The sequence below is a fragment of the Sugiyamaella lignohabitans genome, chromosome B (genome assembly GCF_001640025.1).
Source record: "Sugiyamaella lignohabitans strain CBS 10342 chromosome B, complete sequence".
NCBI lineage: Eukaryota > Fungi > Ascomycota > Dipodascomycetes > Dipodascales > Trichomonascaceae > Sugiyamaella > Sugiyamaella lignohabitans.
Genome location: NC_031674.1, coordinates 2,099,084 through 2,119,633, shown reverse-complemented (window position 1 = coordinate 2,119,633; position 20,550 = coordinate 2,099,084). Strand labels below are relative to the sequence as shown.

Below are 20,550 nucleotides of genomic sequence, written 5' to 3'. Positions count from 1 at the left end.
AATAAAGACAAAATCCACATAGAGAGAAAGCAAGCGAAAAGTAAAAAAAATAAGAGTGGTAATAATGACAAGCTCAAGGATAGAGTAAGTAAACCTGTTTCTATGGGCTATAAATTTGACTACTGGGCACTGGCTAACAACTGTAGAAAAAACAAAAGGTTTCCAATCTGGTGGAGCAAAAATCACAGTTAGCTTCTATGTCAACTAGTTTGATTGCCGATTACATCGCTGGTAAAGTGAGAAGGAGAAATCCTGATTTGTCCACTGTTGAGCTGAATGAATTATACCTTCATGAATCTCAATTTGTAGATACTTCTGATTTTGTGGAGTCTCGTTCATTGGAAAACTTACCCAAGTTTTTGAATCAATACTTTGAACCAGTTCTCAGTGCATCTGTCAAAGAAAAGCTTGTTGTTGTGTTGTCGCTCTCAGCACTGCGAGTATGTGATGTAACTCGAGGCTTGAAGGCAGTTAAAGGGGGAGCCATAAAATTGATTAAGAAGAATTCTACAAAGTATGATGAAACAGCGCTTAAAATGAAAAAGTAAGTATTACTACCAATATCCATTGTTTGTGACGTAAAATTAACCAAAACTAGAAGTGCCGTTGCTGTATCGACCTCTGGTAGACTAAATAGACTGATCAAGGATGGGATGTTCGATGTTAGCAGGATTGAAGCAATCGTTGTAGAATCTACTTTTCTTGATAGTAAGACAAATAATGTTTGGGATTTAGACGACACTGTATCGACTTTGCGCACTCTCACTGAGAACAATGCTAAAATTTATTTGTACTAGATAATTAATTTATTTATAAGTAATTTATTCCAATTTTTTTTCAAATGCGTTACGAGCGGTGGGTGGCTTGCGACGATGTTTGATGGCGCTATATTATGATATTATGATTAAATACGAAGTCTATCTGGATGAATCTGCTTAAGTGAAACCAAGCTGATTCAAGTATTTCTTACTATCATCAGGGAGCTGGCCAATCAATTGATACACGGGTCCAGGGTATTGGGTAGCGACTCGACGAAGCTCAGAGATAAAGAACTCGCTCGGGTTCTTGATACTAGGAGCGGGATCGTATGGATGAACTGAGGTTGTAGCAAGCTTAGCAAATGAGGCTCCAAATGAGATCTCGTCAAGATCTAATTCTAAATCCAGGGCTGTAGAGTCATTCAGCGGTTCGGCTACTGCCGATTTCAAGAGTTTGATTAATGTTTGAAGTGATACTAAGTACTTGCTTGAATATGAGCCCTCGATAAATTTAGGATTTTGCATAATTATTTTAGTGAGACCAATAGCAGCAATCTTACGTGGAAAGTATCCATTGATTTGCAGGGTAGAAGGCAAAATGAATCGTTCAAGAATCTGACCAAACAATTCAGCTTGTGCCGAATCAATAAACTCAACTGCGAATATGGGGCCCAGACCTGGATTGTTTTCAACAGCTGCCAAAAAGTAAATGAAATTAGAAAGCCTAGAAACATATTTGTCGGTTCTGCCAGTCTCCAAACGGCGCAGAAGGATTAGTGCAATTTGATTGTTGTAAGGGGCCAATGCAGTCAATGGAAGATATAAAAAAATCTTTTCAAGCAAATCAAATCCAAATGCATCTAAGGCTTTCGAAGCGATTAATTTCTGAAACACACCTAACAGTGGCTCTAGAGAGCCCGTTTCGATGATCAGTTCACTTCCACGAGTTAATATAGCCTCCAAAAGTCCAACCAGAGCAGGGACATTACCACGGGATTCCCATAGAGCTGGCGACATAAGGGGTCGTACCAGAGGTTGATAGACCTCTGGCAAGCCCTTGCTAGGTCTTGGGGTATTGAGAAGCTGAGAAAGAACCTGGAATACGTAGGGAATGAACTCCGTGACATCACCGCCCAAAATTTGCAAGAACGGATTAAGAATGATGTTCTCAAGCTTGTCAGCTCCAACTATGGCACCATCGAACCGGATAATGGAACCAATGGCCTCAAAGGTGTAGTGCGAAAACTTGGGATTTGATGGATTTTTGCAGATTGTCACAGTAATATCGACCAACTCGTGTATGAGATGCTCAGCATAAGGCGCTGTCGATTCTTGAGACGTGATGAGAATCCTCATAATACATTTCATAAGGAACTCATTCTCTGCTAGTTTCTCAGGACTGGTTGATCCCTGGCGAATAAGTCTGAAAAGATTTGTTAACAGATCTTGAGAAACAGGTGCAATATCGGCTTTTTGGAACATCAGGCTGTTGTTACTTCCAGTGGTATCTCGAATAGAGAGAATTCTCTCAATTGTAACCGATGCATACGTGTAGACGACATAATCAGTCGACGAAAGAAGACTGGACAACAGGGGAAACGCAGATATAAGCTGATCCTTAGTGAGCTGGTTCCTGAATGTATAGATATATTTGATAGCGTCAACTTTAAGAATAGGATGCACATTACTCTCAGCCACAAGATCAGGAGCCACATTCTCTGCAAAGAACCCAACAATGTCAAGAAGAAGGTTTGTGGAAGAAACACCAGCACTGGTCATATTGGACTTTGCAGCAATTGCTGAAAATAAATATGTTGCAGCATCTTTTGCTCTCCAGTTTTCGACTCTATTCGAGTTATAAGTGGCCAAATACCCATTGACATATTTCATAGCAACTTCTGTGACCTTGGCTTCAAGATGAGCAGCCAATTCTCGGATTAAATCGGTTGCGGCTCGACGACGAGTATCACTATCAGAACCGTCAAGGTCACGTCTGGTGAATTCAATTGGATCATCTTCAAACAGCTCCTCGTCAGTTGCTCTTAGTGACAGATTTGGCAACACAATATTTTTGACGACTTGCTCCAAGACTTCGTCACTAGCAAAAATGTTATTAGCTTGCTGTTGAACTTTGGCCACTGAAGTCAAGAATCCTAATGCTTTGCTGACTAACAAATCGAATTTAGGTTCTATTCCAGTGGTTGTCAACATGTTCCAGGTAGTTTGAACAAAATTGGATAATAGTCTCTCAAACACATCTAAATATCTTTGAGTGTATAATTCCAGTACCTCGCAAATACTGGATTTGACAAATTCAACAACACTAGGCTCATCATCATCAGCCGTTTCCAACACTGGATTCTTGTAAACCAAATATTTATGGAAGATGCTCATACAAGTATCCAAGTTGTCTTCAAAAAACTCTGGAATATCTTGGCAGTTTAAATCAAAGTAGATTTTCACAAGCAAATGGAGACACTGAAACAGATCTTTAAGTTTGTTCTTATCATTGCTGGACTGTTCTATTAAGCTATCAGTCTCTTTCAAAGCAGCCAAAAATGGTACTGAAAATTGACTTAAAACCAGAGCAATTTCTTTAAACAATGCATCAGATCTGAACAAGGGTCTCCATCTCTTGAAAATTGAATGAGCCACAGCCAAGACTCCGTTATTAGTCTTGATATCACTACCGAGTCTGGAAACCAATTCTGGAACCAAATTCTCCCATTTGTCAGGGAAGTCGCTATCGGCAATAGTACTGACAGCTTCTCCAATCTGAACTTGCAAAGATTGGGGAAGGGTAATCATAAGTCCAATGATCTCTTGCTTTAAAGCATTAACATCATCAGCAGGAAGTAAATAATTTCCCTCATCGTCAGTCCATTTTCGTTTAATAAAATTTTTAAAGAATAAGGCACCAGCCAATCGAGTATTGAGATCCACTTCGGTTGATGCTACCACATGCAACAGTAGGATAGAGAATCCAGGGTTTCCTTCTTCAGCACGAAGGGATTGTTCAGCTGGTCTTTGGTTAGAAACAATTATCCATATTTGTATATTCAATTGAAAATTTTTTTAACAGATTAACCCAAACAAACTCCTAAACAAATACTTACCAGCCTTAGCATGGGTATGCGACACTGATTGAGTTAAAAGTGTTGCTAGTTGCTCAAGGTTCAACATATTCAACTCGTTGATCTGATCTCAAAATACAAGTAGTATAAAGTAAACAATTGATGATTTGGTATTAGGGTCAATCTTATTTTTACGATGCAGAATGAAAGATTAAGGAGAAACGAAGATATCTCGAGATAAATGTACCTTGGCTTGATTTGTCTGGACTTTTCACACTTTTGTTTATTTATATGTTGGCAGAGAAACCTAGAATAGGAATGCCCTAACCCAGATGAAAATGATCCCATTAAGAAGATTTACGGCTGTAATGTATGTACATACAAATATCAGTCTCACTAAAGTAATATCGTTCGACTGTGTATCTCATCTTTTCCGAAGTAGAAACTGTTTTCAAGAAGTTATTTATTGAATTAGATAGCGTAATTTGATTTGTCAAAAAGAGTACTAAATATTGGTAAATTTGCTAGCAGGTATTTTGTACAATTTCAAATTGTAATGTTCCCTCTGTTTGCGGCCTAAATTGGCTTCATATTTTCACCAATGTTCCTCTATGTCGGTCGACCAACATTATACTATCAACTTAGTCTTGGCTAAAAAGACGAATAAGGAGAATAGTGGGCACTTTCTCATTCATATATATATGCATAAGCCGTGGTTCACAGTATAATGTTTATCTCCTCGTAGTCTATATAGCCAATGAACCTAAGGATGTATAAAAATGGATTGGATTGGCAACAGTCTGAGATTTAAAAGAGGGCATCATAACGTAACTCTTGCAATTAATAAATAAACACCGTCTATCAAATTTGTTAGCATCTGTCTAGGGCGAGCTCTAAAAACCAACTTACCTGATACCAAAAACATCTCGGAACTTTCTTGTCTAATCCTAACAAGTTTAAGGTCGTTATTTTCGTTTTCAGAGTTCTTGTCCTTCTGTATTTCAGATAACTTGATAGATGAATTCCAGATCTGGAGAGCGATGGTAGCTGTCGCCAATGGATCTTCTACATTTTTATTGTAAAAAATAGCATTTTCTGCTAAGGTAATTCCTAGAATTCCTGAGACTTCGTGACCCTCAAGATTGGCTTTCTCCGAAAGAGACTGAATAGCCGAAAGTCGTGAGGCCATTAGAGACCAGATGAATGGCAATGGTTTTTGGTAGATGATGGTTTGTGTGCATTGGTTTGATTTCTTGTTTACATTTCAGCCGTATATTTATACTGAGTAGACAGATGAAAGAATATAGTCATGAACAAAAGTGAGCTTCGAATACCCAGCTATTTTATTGGAAATATCAATTATTTTGGGTCATTGTCACTGTTTGGAGTATGAAATCAAGAAGATTCGGTGTTTAGTATGAGAAACCAGGTTTTGGCAGAGACCACAATCACATCTGGTGCGGCGTGGCTTCTTAAGGTGATTGTAGACGCTTCTCCACATATTCTCCGCATGCATTCCTCTATGGATACAATATGAGTAGTCGGTCGAAGGTCTTGTATTTGTACAAAGAACTTCTTTATATGGGAAAAGACTATCCGTAAGTTTGATTCTAATATACCTGAACAATTGGCATTCTAACGCCAGGATAGAGCTGGATATGACTATTTTCGTGGAAAGCTATACAAAGCTTTTAAGGGTAGATCAGGCATCACTAATGAGAAAGAGATCCAAAAGGGTCTCGAGTTTGGAGAATATATCAAAAAGGAGCTAATTGCACTTTATACATTACGAACATACCGGAGTGTAAAAAGAAACTACTATTGACAACTGCGTATGAGTATGTACTTTTGCTCAGAGTGATCCACACCTTTCTGCGAAACTCAACTTTCCATGACCAATTAAACAAGAACGTAATGAAGAACATGCATTGATCACTTTATACAGTAGATAATAGCCAGGAAGTGAGTTTGACATGAACAGACGATGAACAGACGAACAGCAACGTCTAATGCAACGAAGTAGCGGTTCTCCACTGGTCGAGAGACATGCAAAATAGTCAGCCGCTATATTGGCACCGAAAAGGAATCTGACAAAGACAGTTAATCCTACCTTGATAGGAGAAGCTATAAGTATTAAGTCAATATTCAGGAAATGAGCGGACCCCAATTTAAATTCAAGTTTGTAGAGAAAAGTGTAGTTCGTAGCTGGAAAATAAGACCCTGCATATGCAGGGCGGTATAAGAATTTAATCAAATGAAAATTGCACACAAGGTCCAAAAGTGTGACTCTTTTATTCAATTATCTTATTACTGGCAGAATTTCCAATTAGAAAGGATGACATTTCACCTGAAAAGCATATAGACAGGTAGAAAGGGAAATCGTTTTCTCGAATTGAGCCGGAACATTGACATTGGCAAAGCGGGGATTTAAGCGGGCTCTACGAGGTTTGGCCGGAGACCAGCCCGAAGTCACCGTTCCGAGTTCGAGATCAAGCGTAATCTGTAGAACGATCTAGCAAGTGGGGGATAATATGCATATGTGCGGTTATATTGCGCCTCACACGCCGCATATTGCGACGCTGACAATTTCATAAATTCACCAAGAGGCGCGTTTGAGAGGTGGGATTGCACAGATCGAAATCATCTCAGCTCTTTACAAGAGAGTTAACGAGACGAGTCAGAGACGACAAGAGTGCGGAACCAGTGCCAAAAAACTTGCGAAACGCATTACTTCTGATAATCGCAGAGTTTTTTTTTCTGGCTGAAGCCATTTGCTCGACATGTCTCAAGGTTAGTACTAGTCAAGCTATGGAACATTCGTTTACTAAGACGACACAAGTCTGTTGTAAAAAATGGATACCTGTGACAGGATTTGTGAAAACTAACGATTTAATACAGAATTCCAGGATGATCCATATGGATATGAAGAGGAAAATGAAATCACAGCCGAGGATTGCTGGACAGTCATTTCATCTTTCTTCAATGAGAAGGGGTTGGTGTCTCAACAATTAGACTCGTTTGATGAATTCATTGAAACAACTATTCAAGAGTTGGTTTGGGAAGATCCTAACTTGATTCTTGACCAGCCGGCTCAACACACAACTCCAGATGATAACATTAATAAGCGGTATGAGATCACATTCGGCAAGATCTATTTGTCACGACCTACGATGACTGAAGCTGATGGTAGTACCCATCCAATGTTTCCTCAAGAAGCAAGACTACGAAATTTAACCTATTCATCACCTTTGTATGTGGATATGAGAAAGCGTGTTCTCTTCTCGAAGGATGTTGGTGGTGCACCAGGTACTCGTGGTGCAGATGGTGGCACTGGAAACAATGAGATTGAATGGTATCCAGATCCTAATGAACCCGAGGAACCCATTTCCAAAGTTTATATCGGTAAAGTGCCTATCATGCTTCGATCCAAGTTCTGTATGCTTCGTGGTTTGCGAGAACATGAATTCTATGAGCTCAATGAATGTCCTTATGATCAAGGTGGTTACTTTGTTATTAATGGTTCAGAAAAGGTGTTGATTGCCCAAGAAAGAAGTGCTGCCAATGTTGTTCAAGTGTTTAAGAAGGCAGCTAATTCTCCAGTCACACACGTGGCTGAAATCCGTAGTGCTCTGGAGAAGGGCTCTCGTCTTATCAGTTCCATGCAAATCAAGCTGTTCGGCAAGGAAAAGACAATTAAGGCTGCTTTGCCTTATGTCAAGAGTGATATCCCTATTGTCCTGGTATTCAGAGCATTAGGAGTCGTTCCTGATGGTGATATTCTTGAACATATCTGTTACGATCAAAACGATTGGCAGATGCTCGAGATGCTTAAGCCATGTATCGAAGAAGGATTCTTCGTTCAAGATAGAGAAGTGGCTCTCGATTATATCGGTAGACGTGGTAGTGCCATGGGTATTAACAGAGAGAAGCGTATTAGATATGCTCGTGATATTCTTCAGAAGGAGTTGTTGCCTCATATTACTCAACAAGAAGGTTATGAGTCTAGAAAGGCATTTTTCCTGGGTTATATGGTTCATCGAATGCTTTTAGTGGTGCTGGAGCGTCGTGAACCAGATGACCGTGATCATTTTGGTAAAAAGCGTCTTGATTTGGCAGGTCCACTTCTTGCTAATCTGTTCCGTATGCTATTCAAAAAGTTAACTCGTGATATTTATCGATACATGCAAAAGTGCGTCGAAACAAACAAGGATTTCAATCTTACACTGGCTGTCAAGTCAAATACAATCACAAATGGTCTCAAATACTCTCTGGCTACGGGTAACTGGGGTGACCAGAAGAAGGCTATGTCAAGTAGAGCAGGTGTTTCTCAGGTACTCAACAGATATACATTCTCATCGACTCTATCACATTTGAGAAGAACAAATACCCCTATCGGAAGAGATGGTAAAATCGCCCGTCCTCGTCAATTACACAATACTCACTGGGGTCTTGTGTGTCCCGCCGAAACACCTGAAGGTCAGGCGTGTGGTTTGGTCAAGAATTTGTCACTCATGTCGTGCATTTCGGTTGGTAGTCCATCTCAACCTATTATTTATTTCTTGGAAGAATGGGGTATGGAGCCTCTGGAAGACTATGTGCCACACGCATCGCCAGATGCTATCAGAATTTTTGTGAACGGTGTTTGGATTGGCGTTCATAGAGACCCTTCGCATCTGGTCGAAACCATGAAGGCGTTACGACGAAAAGGTGACATTTCTCCTGAAGTCAGCATTATTAGAGACATTCGTGAGAAAGAGTTCCGTATTTTCACGGACGCTGGTCGTGTTTACAGACCACTCTTTTTGGTCGACAACGATGAGGAGTCGCCCCGTAAGGGTGAGTTGATGCTTCGCAAGGAACACATTTATGAGTTGCTCAACGCTGAGGAGGCTCCTGTTGATGAGACTGATGAGAATGCTCCAGAAAAGTTTGGCTGGAATTCGCTGGTGTCAAATGGAATTGTAGAATATATTGATGGTGAGGAGGAGGAGACAGTCATGATTGCCATGACGCCAGAGGATTTGGAGGTCTCGCGACAAATGCAGGCCGGTATTGAAGTGGCTGCTGATGATGAAGACCCAGATCCAGCTCGTAGAGTGAAACAGTCATACAACCCCAATGCACACACGTGGACCCACTGTGAGATTCATCCATCCATGATTCTAGGTATTTGTGCCAGTATTATTCCTTTCCCCGATCATAATCAATCACCTCGTAACACATACCAGTCTGCTATGGGAAAACAGGCCATGGGTGTGTTTTTGACTAATTACTCGGTCCGTATGGATACTATGGCCAACATCTTGTATTATCCACAGAAGCCATTGGCAACTACCCGGTCAATGGAATACTTGAAGTTTAGAGAGTTGCCAGCCGGACAAAACGCTATTGTAGCTATTCTTTGTTACAGTGGATACAACCAGGAAGATTCCATGATTATGAACCAAAGTAGTATCGACCGTGGATTATTCCGAAGTTTGTTTTTCAGATCTTACATGGATCAGGAGCGTAGAATTGGTATGTCTGTTGTTGAAGAGTTTGAAAAGCCTACTAGGGCTGATACTCTTCGACTCAAGCATGGTACATATGATAAGCTTGATGAGGATGGACTTATCGCTCCTGGTATTCGTGTGTCTGGTGAAGATATTATCATTGGTAAAACTGCTCCTATTCCTCCAGATACCGAAGAACTTGGCCAACGGACCAAGTACCATACTAAGCGAGATGCCTCTACACCGCTGAGAAGTACTGAGAATGGTATCGTGGATCAAGTTCTACTGACCACGAACCAAGAGGGTCTGAGGTTTGTCAAGGTTAGAATGAGAACCACCAAGGTTCCTCAAATCGGTGATAAGTTTGCATCGCGTCACGGTCAAAAAGGTACTATTGGTGTTACATACCGTCGTGAAGATATGCCATTTACTGCTGAAGGTATTGTGCCAGATCTCATTATCAACCCACACGCCATTCCATCTCGTATGACAGTCGCCCATTTGATTGAATGTTTATTGAGTAAAGTGTCATCACTGTCGGGTTTGGAAGGTGATGCTACACCATTTACCGACGTTACAGTAGAGGCAATTTCCCGGTTATTGCGTGAACATGGCTACCATTCAAGAGGTTTTGAGGTCATGTACAATGGTCATACTGGACGTAAGCTTGTTGCCCAAGTGTTTTTCGGTCCTACTTATTATCAAAGATTGAGACACATGGTCGACGACAAGATCCATGCCAGAGCCCGTGGTCCCGTACAGATTCTTACTAGACAACCAGTCGAAGGTAGATCGCGTGATGGTGGTTTGCGTTTCGGAGAGATGGAACGTGATTGTATGATTGCTCACGGAGCTGCTGCGTTCTTGAAGGAGCGTCTTATGGAGGCTTCAGATGCGTTCCGAGTCCATGTGTGTGGTGTGTGTGGTCTTATGACTGTCATTGCTAATTTGAAAAAGGTGCAATTTGAATGTCGTTCATGTAAGAACAAGACCAAAATCTACCAAGTTCACATCCCATATGCCGCCAAGCTCTTATTCCAAGAACTTATGGCTATGAACATTGCACCAAGATTATACACTGACAGTTCTGGTGTATCTGTCAGAGTCTAAATGGTAGAAATAAAATGAAAATTTAATTATAATATAAAAACCTGTTGTTACATAAATGTTGATCTTTGTATATCTAATACATTCTTTAAAGAGAACAAAACGAGAAAAGAGTATTTAAGAGCTTCAAAGTTTTAGTTTATTCATCGCGAAACAGGGGGTGAAAAGTGCCGTCCCGTTTTCTGGGCACGTGACATGTACGATATGCGGTGAGATCTCGATATCAACTACTTTCATAGGTTTCTGAGTCGTTTTCATTCATAGAAACACAAACAAAACCATATCTACAAGGTTCAAGTTGCATCATTGAAATGCTCAAGTATCAGTCAGTTGCCAGTGTGCTAGCACAAAGTGTCCAACAGGATGCCCAGCAGCACGCAACTGCCGAACAGTTAAGAGAGTATCTCCACCATTCGTCAACGGTGATTATTTCTTCGATATTGGTCACGTCAAATGGACGTCCAGTATCGTCATACCACAACTCTCGAATTCCACCAATACCACGACATGAGCCTTCTACATCTGGAATGGGAACACCATCTCAAACACAAACAATCACACCCTATCATGTTGATAGACCATTAAAAACCAAAGTCTACGGACTATTTGCATCTGCTATATGGGAAGAATACGACATGGAGCATCACAATGGGGGACGTTCCGGAACGTCAACAGTAACACAGCCCGAGGTGGAAAGTTCAGAAGACCGAGATGTCGAGTCTCTCTCGATCACAACACCCAGCAAGAGCTCTGAGACAGTCAAAGCGAAAGTTGACCGCAATTGGCTCGCCCTAGAAACAGACGATGCACTTTTTGTCATTCACTCAGTCAGGTTACGGAAAGTAAACCAGTTTCTGCTGCTAATCTTAGTCGCCGACCCGGCTACACCGCTCGGATTCGTAGCGAATAAAGCCAAAGAGACAGCCAGAGTCCTCGAAGAGGGTCTAGTAGACTTCCAAGTCTACGAATAGTAATATAATCTTATTTATTTCTCTACGGACTCGGATTTGCCTCCGGCGGCTGGGGCTCCGCCCCATACCCCGCTGCTCCTCTCGCTTCGCTCGAGTCGGAAAAGGGGGTCCCAGCAGCCTCCTGCGAAGCAGGAGCAACGGGGTCTGGGGCGGAGCCCCAGCCGCCGGAGGCAGAAAGCTGGAAATCTACGAATATATATTTGTAACTAAAAGGCAAGGATCTCTCACCACATGGGTGTGTGTTTTGGAGCCGAGTCGGCAGCATGCGAGTCGCCGAAGGGGTCTTCTTCGTCCTCGGACATGGCAGCAGGTTGAGCAGCTGGTGGAGCCCTGGTAGATGGCGATGCGACGGGGCTGCGAAGGTTTGCGGGCTTGGCAGGTGGAGGGGGTGGAGCACGACGGCGGCTGGGTGAGTCTATTGGTGACGATAAGCTCGGGTGGTAGCTGGCATTGTTTGTTGGTGTCGAGGCGCCACTTCTTGAACGGTTGTGCTGTTGGTGAGGCTGCTGCTGATTATCTCTGGAGTCGACTTTCCAGTCGTCGTATTCAGAATCCGAGTCCGAAGGTGGACGACTCATCTCGTCGTAGAGCTGCAGAGCAGTGACTAGCTCTTCGTTGGCATGGATAAGAGGGCCGATATATTCTTCGGAGTCAAGTGAGTGGATATAACGGAGAACCTGACGTCTAAGAGACCTACACTGGTTGAAACAGGTGGTGGCTCGCTTGTTTTCCGTGGAAAGCTCGTCCAATCTGTTAATGAGTTTAAGCGCATTAGTGAGGTTAGTAGCAGCAGAACCCGACTCAGCAAGCACTCCCTTAATTTTTGGTCTCTCTTTTGCGAGACTAAGAACGACCGGTGGTTGAGGTTGCGAAGAACTCTTCTTGTTACTCTTGCTTGGCTTGGATGACGATGATGTTGTCAAAGATGGAGAGCCCCCACTAGCAGCACCACGTACACGGGCAGACGAAGATACAACCCGGTCATTATCATCGTCGTCATCAGCATATCTATCATAATCGTTGCCTCTTGAACGACTTCTTCCACTACTGGGACCACCACGGCGACCATTGTTGTCGCTATCGTCTTCATCATTTTCCTCATCTGATTCCAGATCATTAGGGTCATTTGACAGATACTTAGGCTGCGCCCTAGGAGCATGGGATACATCGGTTCGAACTCTACGTGCTCGTTGGGGCATCTGTTGGTACAACTTGGCGAGCTTCTGGTAGCCCTTCTCATCTTTAAGCTCCATAGACCACCCGTAAAACATAGCCTGCATTCGCTTCTTAACCTGGCTGTCTATAGTAGGGTCAGTCGTAATCATTCTTAGTCTCTCCAATAGCTGCTCGTCATTGTATAAACCTGAATTTGTTAGTTAATTGGTTGGTTGGCTCTGCCTCCTCCGGCGGCTGAGGCACTGCACCAGACCCCGTGGTGCTCGCTTTGCGAACATCTGACGGTCGACAGCTCTGCTCGAAAGGTTGCAAGTGATGAGTAGCGGGTCATTGCTCATATCCAGTATAAGTGGATGTTGTATCCTGGCTGGCTAGTCTCACATGCTTATCATTCATGTGCAAACTCTTGAAACAACATGACAGACCCGAGCAACTGACTTGAGATTGCTAACCCAATACACTGCTACCACCGCCGAGTCTTGCTCATAACAGTCGGACCGCAAAAAGCGAGCACAAATACGAAAAACGCATATAAAAAAACATACCAACTAAAGCTATTCCTCCGTTCTCAACGAGTGATTCTAGGATTGTCAAAGCTCTCAATTGAGCATGAACATTGCCATACTTGAGCTTTTTACGAATAGCTCGAGCCGCCTCTGTCGGTCTATAACACAGGTAAGTTAGTTTGGCCCAGATGATGTGAATAATGTAATGTGGACTCTGTACGAGATGTTAAGATGAAGAGGTACATGGTAAGTAGTCAAACCCCCGAACAGTACGAATGATGCAACAATGTAGACTTTGCTGCTCATGGTAAAGGGGTGAAGGGTGTGATCAATTCCATCAAAAGAATTGCTATTTGTGAATAGCCCGAAATACATACCCAGTAGGCTCAATATTGATAATCTCGAGAAGGTCGACAATATCTGCAACATCGTCTATGTCATATTCGGACTTTGTAAGTCGTTCTATGGTGCTTGTGACGGCTGTATAAGGCTTGCTATCCGAGAAGAAGCCCATTTTTGTATTTACAGCGGCCAATTGAGATGAAAGCTATATTTAATAGTCAAGAAACTGGTCGGGCGGAGTTGTATTGAGGTATTTTTTGTACAGTGAATGTTGCTATAGTTACTGAGCACTGTTAATATACAAGAATACCAACTGAGAACTAAACCGAATTTAAAATTATATTGCTTTGAATATTGTCTGTATCAGTGGTTGAGTTTTATGCCAATTGTGAAGTGAGATACGCACAGTTGCAATCAGCGAATTGTGCTCGACTAGTACTTCTCTGTCTGCTCCATTCAACTGCTAATCTCACGATATGCTGCTGCATTTGACCGCCCTGCATCTTATCAGCCTCGCAATCATCAGGGGAGCTGACCGGTTGATTCGTGACAAAGGTGCGGTGGGGTCAGCCGATGCCGCATGTCGGCCTCACATCCGGCTAAAACGATCCGCCGACTATCAGTTGGATGATGCTATAACTGTCCAGCTGAACTGCATTATTTAGGTAGTGAAAAACACATGATTCTGGTGAATTGGTATTCATCTCAGGCTCCAAGCCCCAGGGGTCCCACTTCATAGGAATCTTATACATCCTAACCGAGTTATGCGCTAGAGACAGAGCAATTTGAGAACAACTGGGGCCTAGAGATAAACCTTTGGCTTCGAATGAAGGAATTTGATCCTATCAGCTTGAAACTGGGTCTCCATGGCGAGATAGTCCGGGTCCGGTCGTTTTGAGCAATAGGGCCAGCCGCTCGTACCATTGCTTCCTTTAGCTAGTTAGATAGCACATGGTAACTGACAAGTAGATCAAGCCATAACATAAATATTTACAAATACAGAGGTCTATATACAGATGAACCATTGAGGATTGAGGTCATCGCCCCGTGACTCCATGCTGAAATGCTAGTGTATCGGGGCCAGCATTCTGACTCCTCATGTACTCGCCTACTTTGAGATTCGCAGTGAAATACTTTGATACACAACGATCGATGCAGGCAGACTCGCCCTTTAACAGGTCCTCCTCACCGTATCTGGCGCGAATACACTTGTCCTTACAGGTGTTCAACATGCTATTTCACAGTTGTTAGTATTCTAGTACATTGATTCCTTGCTGAGCAAGCAGTTGCGATGCAAGCAGTTGCAATGCTAACTTTGTTATTATTTTTAAATTGACCACCTGTACAAAAAAACAAAATTTAGTCTCTCGACTCTTTGCTAATCGATCGAATTGAAAAAGTTTAATATAAGGACATAACATAACCACAGAATGTCGCAACTCGCATGTCGCCAATCATTTTCACTTACTTGTTAAATAATGAAGCCAGAGAATCAAATTCAAGCTCTGCCATCTGGAGACGACGCTCGTCGACCTCCATAGAGTTGAGTCCCATAGAAAAGAGCGACATGTTGACAGCTGACCAGATCTGAGTGTTAAAAAATCAGGGGTAACTGGGTGCCACTGCGTATCAAAGCTGCAACTGTACACAAATTTTCCCAATTACTTCACCATCGAAATCACGTGATGCCATCACATGACTTTTGGCTTAGACAATCCGATCTTAGACAGGCAGCTAAGAGTAGCATTTCCAGCAGTAACGCTGATGATCAAATGATGTTTCGGAGCAATCGTATTATCCACTGGGTGTCGTTTATTGAGGTATCAAAATCAGCTTTTACAAGACCTCTACGTATAGTGGCTGAGCTTATGCGGTTTTAGGCAGCTTGAATCATGCTCGTGATCTTTTGCCCGGGCTAATTATCGCCATTTACAATTTGTCTCTCGCCTAACATTACTAGATTCTAGGACATTTAATTGTATAAGCACGTACCATCAGAGACCAGACAGCACTTGACCGCCAGTGGGATTAATGATACTCGAGAGAAGCAAGCATGGCTCGGACGGAAAGCAGTTGCCGATACGCACGTTTGTTTACCATTAATGGCTCGCGACCTCGCTCGCTCAGGGGATGGTGAATAGGTATCTCGGAAAGATCTCGGAGTTAATATTTTCACGCAAATGGTAATCCGAGATTTTGCCGACATAAGTATATGCAGGGTTGTGCATTCATGCACAGCAAAGCTGCAGTTAGGCTCATCAATCACCAACATAACCTTTTTAGGGCATTACTAAACCCGACTTATATATGAGCCCAAATTAACCACTGTTCGTCGACACATTGATCTGGACTAAATCGAGTCTGCATTAGCTGCCGAAGTTTTTCCGGCAGGCACGTCATTATCTCTTGTCCAGATGACCCGATTATAAATAACCATGAAAGTCCAATGTTAATAATTAGCAGGCTGCCATTCACATAGTTTGTAATAATATTTTTTTCAGCATGTCCGAATCCGAGGAGAAACTAGACAGGTTTTATACTAATGAAGTAGACCCTGTGTACGAGGGTCCTCACAATGACGAGATCCGCCGAATTCAGTCACACCCAGACCCCTTGCACCCTGATGTTAACGAGAAGGATCCTTGGAAATACAAACTCGATACAGTATCTGGATATAGAATCGTAGAATTTTTGCCTAATGACAAGGGTGATCCTCGCCAATGGACAAAGTTAAGAAAATGGGTCATTACAATGTTTTTGGGATTGCTGTGTTTTTCAATCGCTTTCGCATCAGGTATTGTAACCGGTAATATTAACGAAGTTGCCGAGTATTTTAATGTCTCCATTGAGGTTGTTATTCTTACTGTGACCCTATTTGTAATTGGATTTGGTGTAGGCCCACTAGTATTTGCGCCGTTATCTGAAACTGTTGGAAGAAGGCCCGTTTATGTAATCACATTATTCTTCGGTGTAGTGTTCATCATCCCATGCGCTGTTGCAAAAAATATAGGCACCCTTCTTGTTTGCCGTCTCATTGATGGAATTTTCTTCTCTGCTCCTATGACTATTATAGGAGGGTCTTTGGCTGATATGTGGATTAATGAAGAGAGGGGTGTGGCTATGGCAGTGTTTTCCGCTGCTCCCTTTCTCGGCCCAGGTAAGACAATCAAATTTATTCCTATCGAGGAAATTATAATTCATGACTAACATTTTAATAGCTTTTGGTCCACTCGTCGGTGGATTTATCGGCAGTTTTGCCAATACTTGGAGATGGGTCTACTATGTGCTAATAATCTTTTGCAGTGCGGTATATATTATTCAAGTCTTTGGTGTTCCTGAAACCCATCATAACACTATTCTTGCTAAGAGAGCAAAGCACTTGAGAAAAATTACCGGGGATGAAAGATACGTAACGGCTCGTGATTTAGTTCCAACTACACTATCAGAAGTCATCCAGACGACCTTGCTAAAGCCTGCCCAACTTTTTACTGAGTTTATTGTTTTCCTAATTACCTTGTATATGTCGGTTGTGTACGGTCTGCTGTACATGTTCTTTTTTGCATACCCTGTTGTTTTTGGTGAAGGTAAGCATTGGCCGGAATTCAAAGTTGGTCTGGCGTTCATTCCCATTGCCATTGGTGTTCTCCTTGCTACCTCCTTTTCGGGATATGTCAATAATGACTATAATCGACGTAGTAAAGAGTATCGAGACAGAGGCGAGATACCGCCTGCCGAACTACGCCTGCTACCCATGATGTTTGGATGTTGGTTCGTTCCAATCGGCCTATTTATTTTTGCATGGACTTCGTTCCCGACAATATCCTGGGTGGGCCCAACACTTGCGGGATTGCCGTGTGGCTTTGGGTTCATTTTTTTGTATAATTCTGCCAACAACTATCTCGTTGATTCTTATCAACACTGTGCAGCATCTGCTCTTGCCGCTAAAACATGTGTCAGATCATTCTGGGGTGCAGCAGTTCCTCTGTTTACAATTCAGATGTATCATCGTCTCGGGTACCAATGGGCTGGCAGTCTTCTTGCCTTTATTTCTTTAGGATGCTGTGCGATTCCATATCTATTTTATTTCTATGGTGCCCAGATCCGTGCCAAATCCAAGTATGCTTACAGCTCATCATCATAACACTTGTTCCACAGATGCATTAAATTATATTTATTTTAGACTTTACTAAAACCAGTAAGAAAAAATTATAAAAGTAGATCTAGGGACATGTCAGCATCGAAATAAATGAGAAAAAAGGAAAATATTTATTATAGTAAATGTGAATGGCGCGTGTCGTTAAGAGATATTAAATGCAAAAATTTTGTAAAAGGTTTGTCTATGACCAGGCTGGGCCATACTGGTGGCTGTTGTTATCAGGAGTTGTACCTGGATTAGAGCCGGCAGATTGTGATCCAGGCGCTGGTGGTGGTGATACAATGTGCATGTCACTCATCGCAAATAGCAGCTCATCATCATCATATGTTTGTTGTAATGTCGAACGAGACCCTGTACCCGCACCGGCTGAGGTTTCACCAACAGATGAAGCATGCTGACCAGTGCTTCCTGTACCGGCCGAGGATATCAGACCACCAGAGTTACCACCGGAATTACTACCATGACGGCTTCTACTCTGGTGTTCACCCCCAGGGAAATGACGATATTGACCATCATAATCTCCAATGTAGAACGATCGCCTTCTGGCACTAGAAGACGAGCTGCTCGTTATTGGAGCTGTTACTGACCCAGAGTGAACAGCATTTGATGACAAAGTATCAACACGATTCAAACTATGATGATGAGGTTCCAGATCAACTCCACCTTGAAGATCATCGTAGCCCATTGTTCGTCTATTTAGCAGGCTAGTGGACTCTCTTCTCGCAGATCGCGAATATGATGAGTTATTAGAGGGTGACATGGGGATGTCTAAAGGAGATGTCGACGTATAGCTGGAAATGGGAGATGTACTAGGCTCGCCAACATTGCCATAAATCGACAGAATCGTTCCCCTAGTGCGACTACGAGAGGACCTACGAGCCAAATTAGATCCTGGGCCAACTCCTGCAGCGGACGCAAGGATACTCGATCCACCTTCCGTCGACGGTGTATGCGATCTTCCCATTCTACTTCTGCGACCTGTGGTGTCCTCAATAACCATTTCTTCACTAAGACGTGACGGAACAACAGGCGTATGTGAGAGTCCTTTGCTAACTGGAGATGAAGAAGTAGATAAAGCAATATCCTGAGGGCTAGATCCTGGAGATGCTGTTGTTCTTGGATCTTCCTTAGGCAAGTACATTGATGATTGCAATGAATCGGATAATGCCTTGTGGCTATCTTTCAGCATCTGGAAGCGAGCTAGGGGGTTTTGCTTTTGTGAACTAGTATTAGTAGTCATAGTGGAAGTGGAAGTTACATTTGAGGTGGTGTCACCAACTAAATCATTACCACCACTCAAAACACGAGACTCACCACCGTCACTGCCACTACTAGGTGAAGAACTGAAGGGCCGGTGAGCTGAATCAACCATCTTAACAAAATTTCCCAAGTCATTGCTAGCCAGGTATAACCCAGATCCCGGGTCCATCAGAGACGAAGAGCTACTCCCTACACTAGAAGGATCCCCTACAAATGAAGATGGACGGTTACTCCGTGAAACGCTCGTAATCGATCCCGATCGAGGCCATTGGCCACGCGATCCAAAACTGCTGCTGTAACGTGGAGCCGAAGAACTGCTACCGAAAGAAGAAACAATTGCTTCATTAGAACCCACACTATTTGGGATATTAGGACCCGGTTGGTTCCCAGTTATTCCTATAGCACCGCTTCTACCCGACGAAACAGAGTTAATTGATGTTGCTGAGGCAGTCGAAAGAGTTCTCTTGGGAATTCTCAGCGCCGCCATTGAACTATTGGACGGGATTCTTCCCACAGACGGTTTTCTTGGGGAATTGGCCATGCCTCCTTGCTGTTGTGGATGCTGAAACTGCTGCTGTTGTTGTAAGATTTCAAATCCGGATGATGCAGTAGATGGTGATTTAAATGGCTGCATAAACGATACAGAAGGTTTTGGATGTGGTGAAGATGACAACGTCGGGCTTGGAGAGTACGATGAATTTGTAAGCGGGGCTGTTCCAGAGACAGTAGACGATCCGCGTCGAGACGACGAACCAGACCCTGAACCAGACCCTGAACCGGATCCTGAACCACCCACTGTAGCAGCTGCCCCTATACCATGCCCCTGTCCAGATGTCGACACTGATCCTGTAGCAGTAGATGCAGCCGAAATACTTGACGGCTCTGGACCCAGTCCACTTTCATCACTGACATTAGCAGCTGGTTGCATTCTCATTCCTACACTACCACTGGAACCACTTCCAGAAACGTGGGTTCTGGTTGTCTGATCCATATTCAAGAAATGACTGCTCAATAGCATTTCAGAATCTCCGATTCGGAAGTTCGTATTCGTACGAAATGAAACTGAAATCCGTAGAGCTCCTACTGGGGTCTCAACATTGCTGAAATGGAATGTATCCAAATGTGAATCGTTAGAACCTTCATCTCCCTTCAAGTTCTTGGTGAGCCCGATTCGCCCTCGGCTTGAAATAGGTTGTGCGCCGTTAATAATCCTACATCCTATCGAAATAGGCGATATGTTTAATTTAGCCTTGGAAAGTCTTCTCTTCAAGTTCCAACTTGGCATGAGATGCAAATATGTATATAGTGACCTAAAAGCCACTATAGCCTTTTTATAAACAACTGGCAGATCAGACAGAAACCCATCGTCTGACAAGCCGCTCGAACTACCACTACCACCACTTGCTGAGCCCTCACCACTGGGTCCACCTGTTCCACCCACCCCTCCATGTCGGTCGATAGATAATAAGTCAATAACCCATCGCTCTAGTACAACTTCGGTCTTCTTAGTGCCTTTAGTCGCATTCCAACTCTTGCCGTTAGAATCTATAAATAACAGGGACTGCTGCTCGTTCAGCATGCGCAAATCCAGATATGTTTCCACTACTAATGGCGGAACATTGGAAGCGTCTCCCTCAGCACTCGCCACGTCGAGTTGTCTCCACAATTTGAGATCCTCTCGAAAGCTTTCGGGTTCTTCTAACTCGAC

The 20,550-nt window shown here is 42.9% G+C and overlaps 6 protein-coding genes across 6 annotated transcripts; 3 read left to right on the top strand and 3 right to left on the bottom strand.

The window, feature by feature from the left end:
* Window positions 1-197: 197 nt before the first annotated feature.
* On the top strand, window positions 198-548 carry CMS1 (Cms1p; the record flags this gene model as incomplete). Its single annotated transcript, XM_018879627.1, has 1 exon — window positions 198-548. One exon carries the CDS (start codon window positions 198-200, stop codon window positions 546-548), a length of 351 nt encoding a protein of 116 aa, XP_018737526.1.
* Window positions 549-935: 387 nt separating this feature from the next.
* Window positions 936-3,566, bottom strand: CSE1 (Cse1p; the record flags this gene model as incomplete). The annotated part of the gene is made up of 1 exon (XM_018879626.1): window positions 936-3,566. One exon carries the CDS (start codon window positions 3,564-3,566, stop codon window positions 936-938), a length of 2,631 nt encoding a protein of 876 aa, XP_018737525.1.
* Window positions 3,567-7,002: 3,436 nt separating this feature from the next.
* On the top strand, window positions 7,003-10,434 carry RPB2 (DNA-directed RNA polymerase II core subunit RPB2; the record flags this gene model as incomplete). Its single annotated transcript, XM_018879625.1, has 1 exon — window positions 7,003-10,434. The coding sequence occupies one exon, from the start codon at window positions 7,003-7,005 to the stop codon at window positions 10,432-10,434; it is 3,432 nt and encodes a 1,143-aa protein (XP_018737524.1).
* Window positions 10,435-11,626: 1,192 nt separating this feature from the next.
* On the bottom strand, window positions 11,627-12,727 carry LSB5 (Lsb5p; the record flags this gene model as incomplete). The annotated part of the gene is made up of 1 exon (XM_018879624.1): window positions 11,627-12,727. One exon carries the CDS (start codon window positions 12,725-12,727, stop codon window positions 11,627-11,629), a length of 1,101 nt encoding a protein of 366 aa, XP_018737523.1.
* Window positions 12,728-15,928: 3,201 nt separating this feature from the next.
* Window positions 15,929-16,633, top strand: TPO3 (Tpo3p; the record flags this gene model as incomplete). The annotated part of the gene is made up of 1 exon (XM_018879623.1): window positions 15,929-16,633. The coding sequence occupies one exon, from the start codon at window positions 15,929-15,931 to the stop codon at window positions 16,631-16,633; it is 705 nt and encodes a 234-aa protein (XP_018737522.1).
* A 1,130-nt stretch (window positions 16,634-17,763) lies between these two features.
* ATG13 (serine/threonine protein kinase regulatory subunit ATG13) lies at window positions 17,764-20,421 on the bottom strand (the record flags this gene model as incomplete). The annotated part of the gene is made up of 1 exon (XM_018879622.1): window positions 17,764-20,421. The coding sequence occupies one exon, from the start codon at window positions 20,419-20,421 to the stop codon at window positions 17,764-17,766; it is 2,658 nt and encodes an 885-aa protein (XP_018737521.1).
* Between the last annotated feature and the right edge of the window lie 129 nt (window positions 20,422-20,550).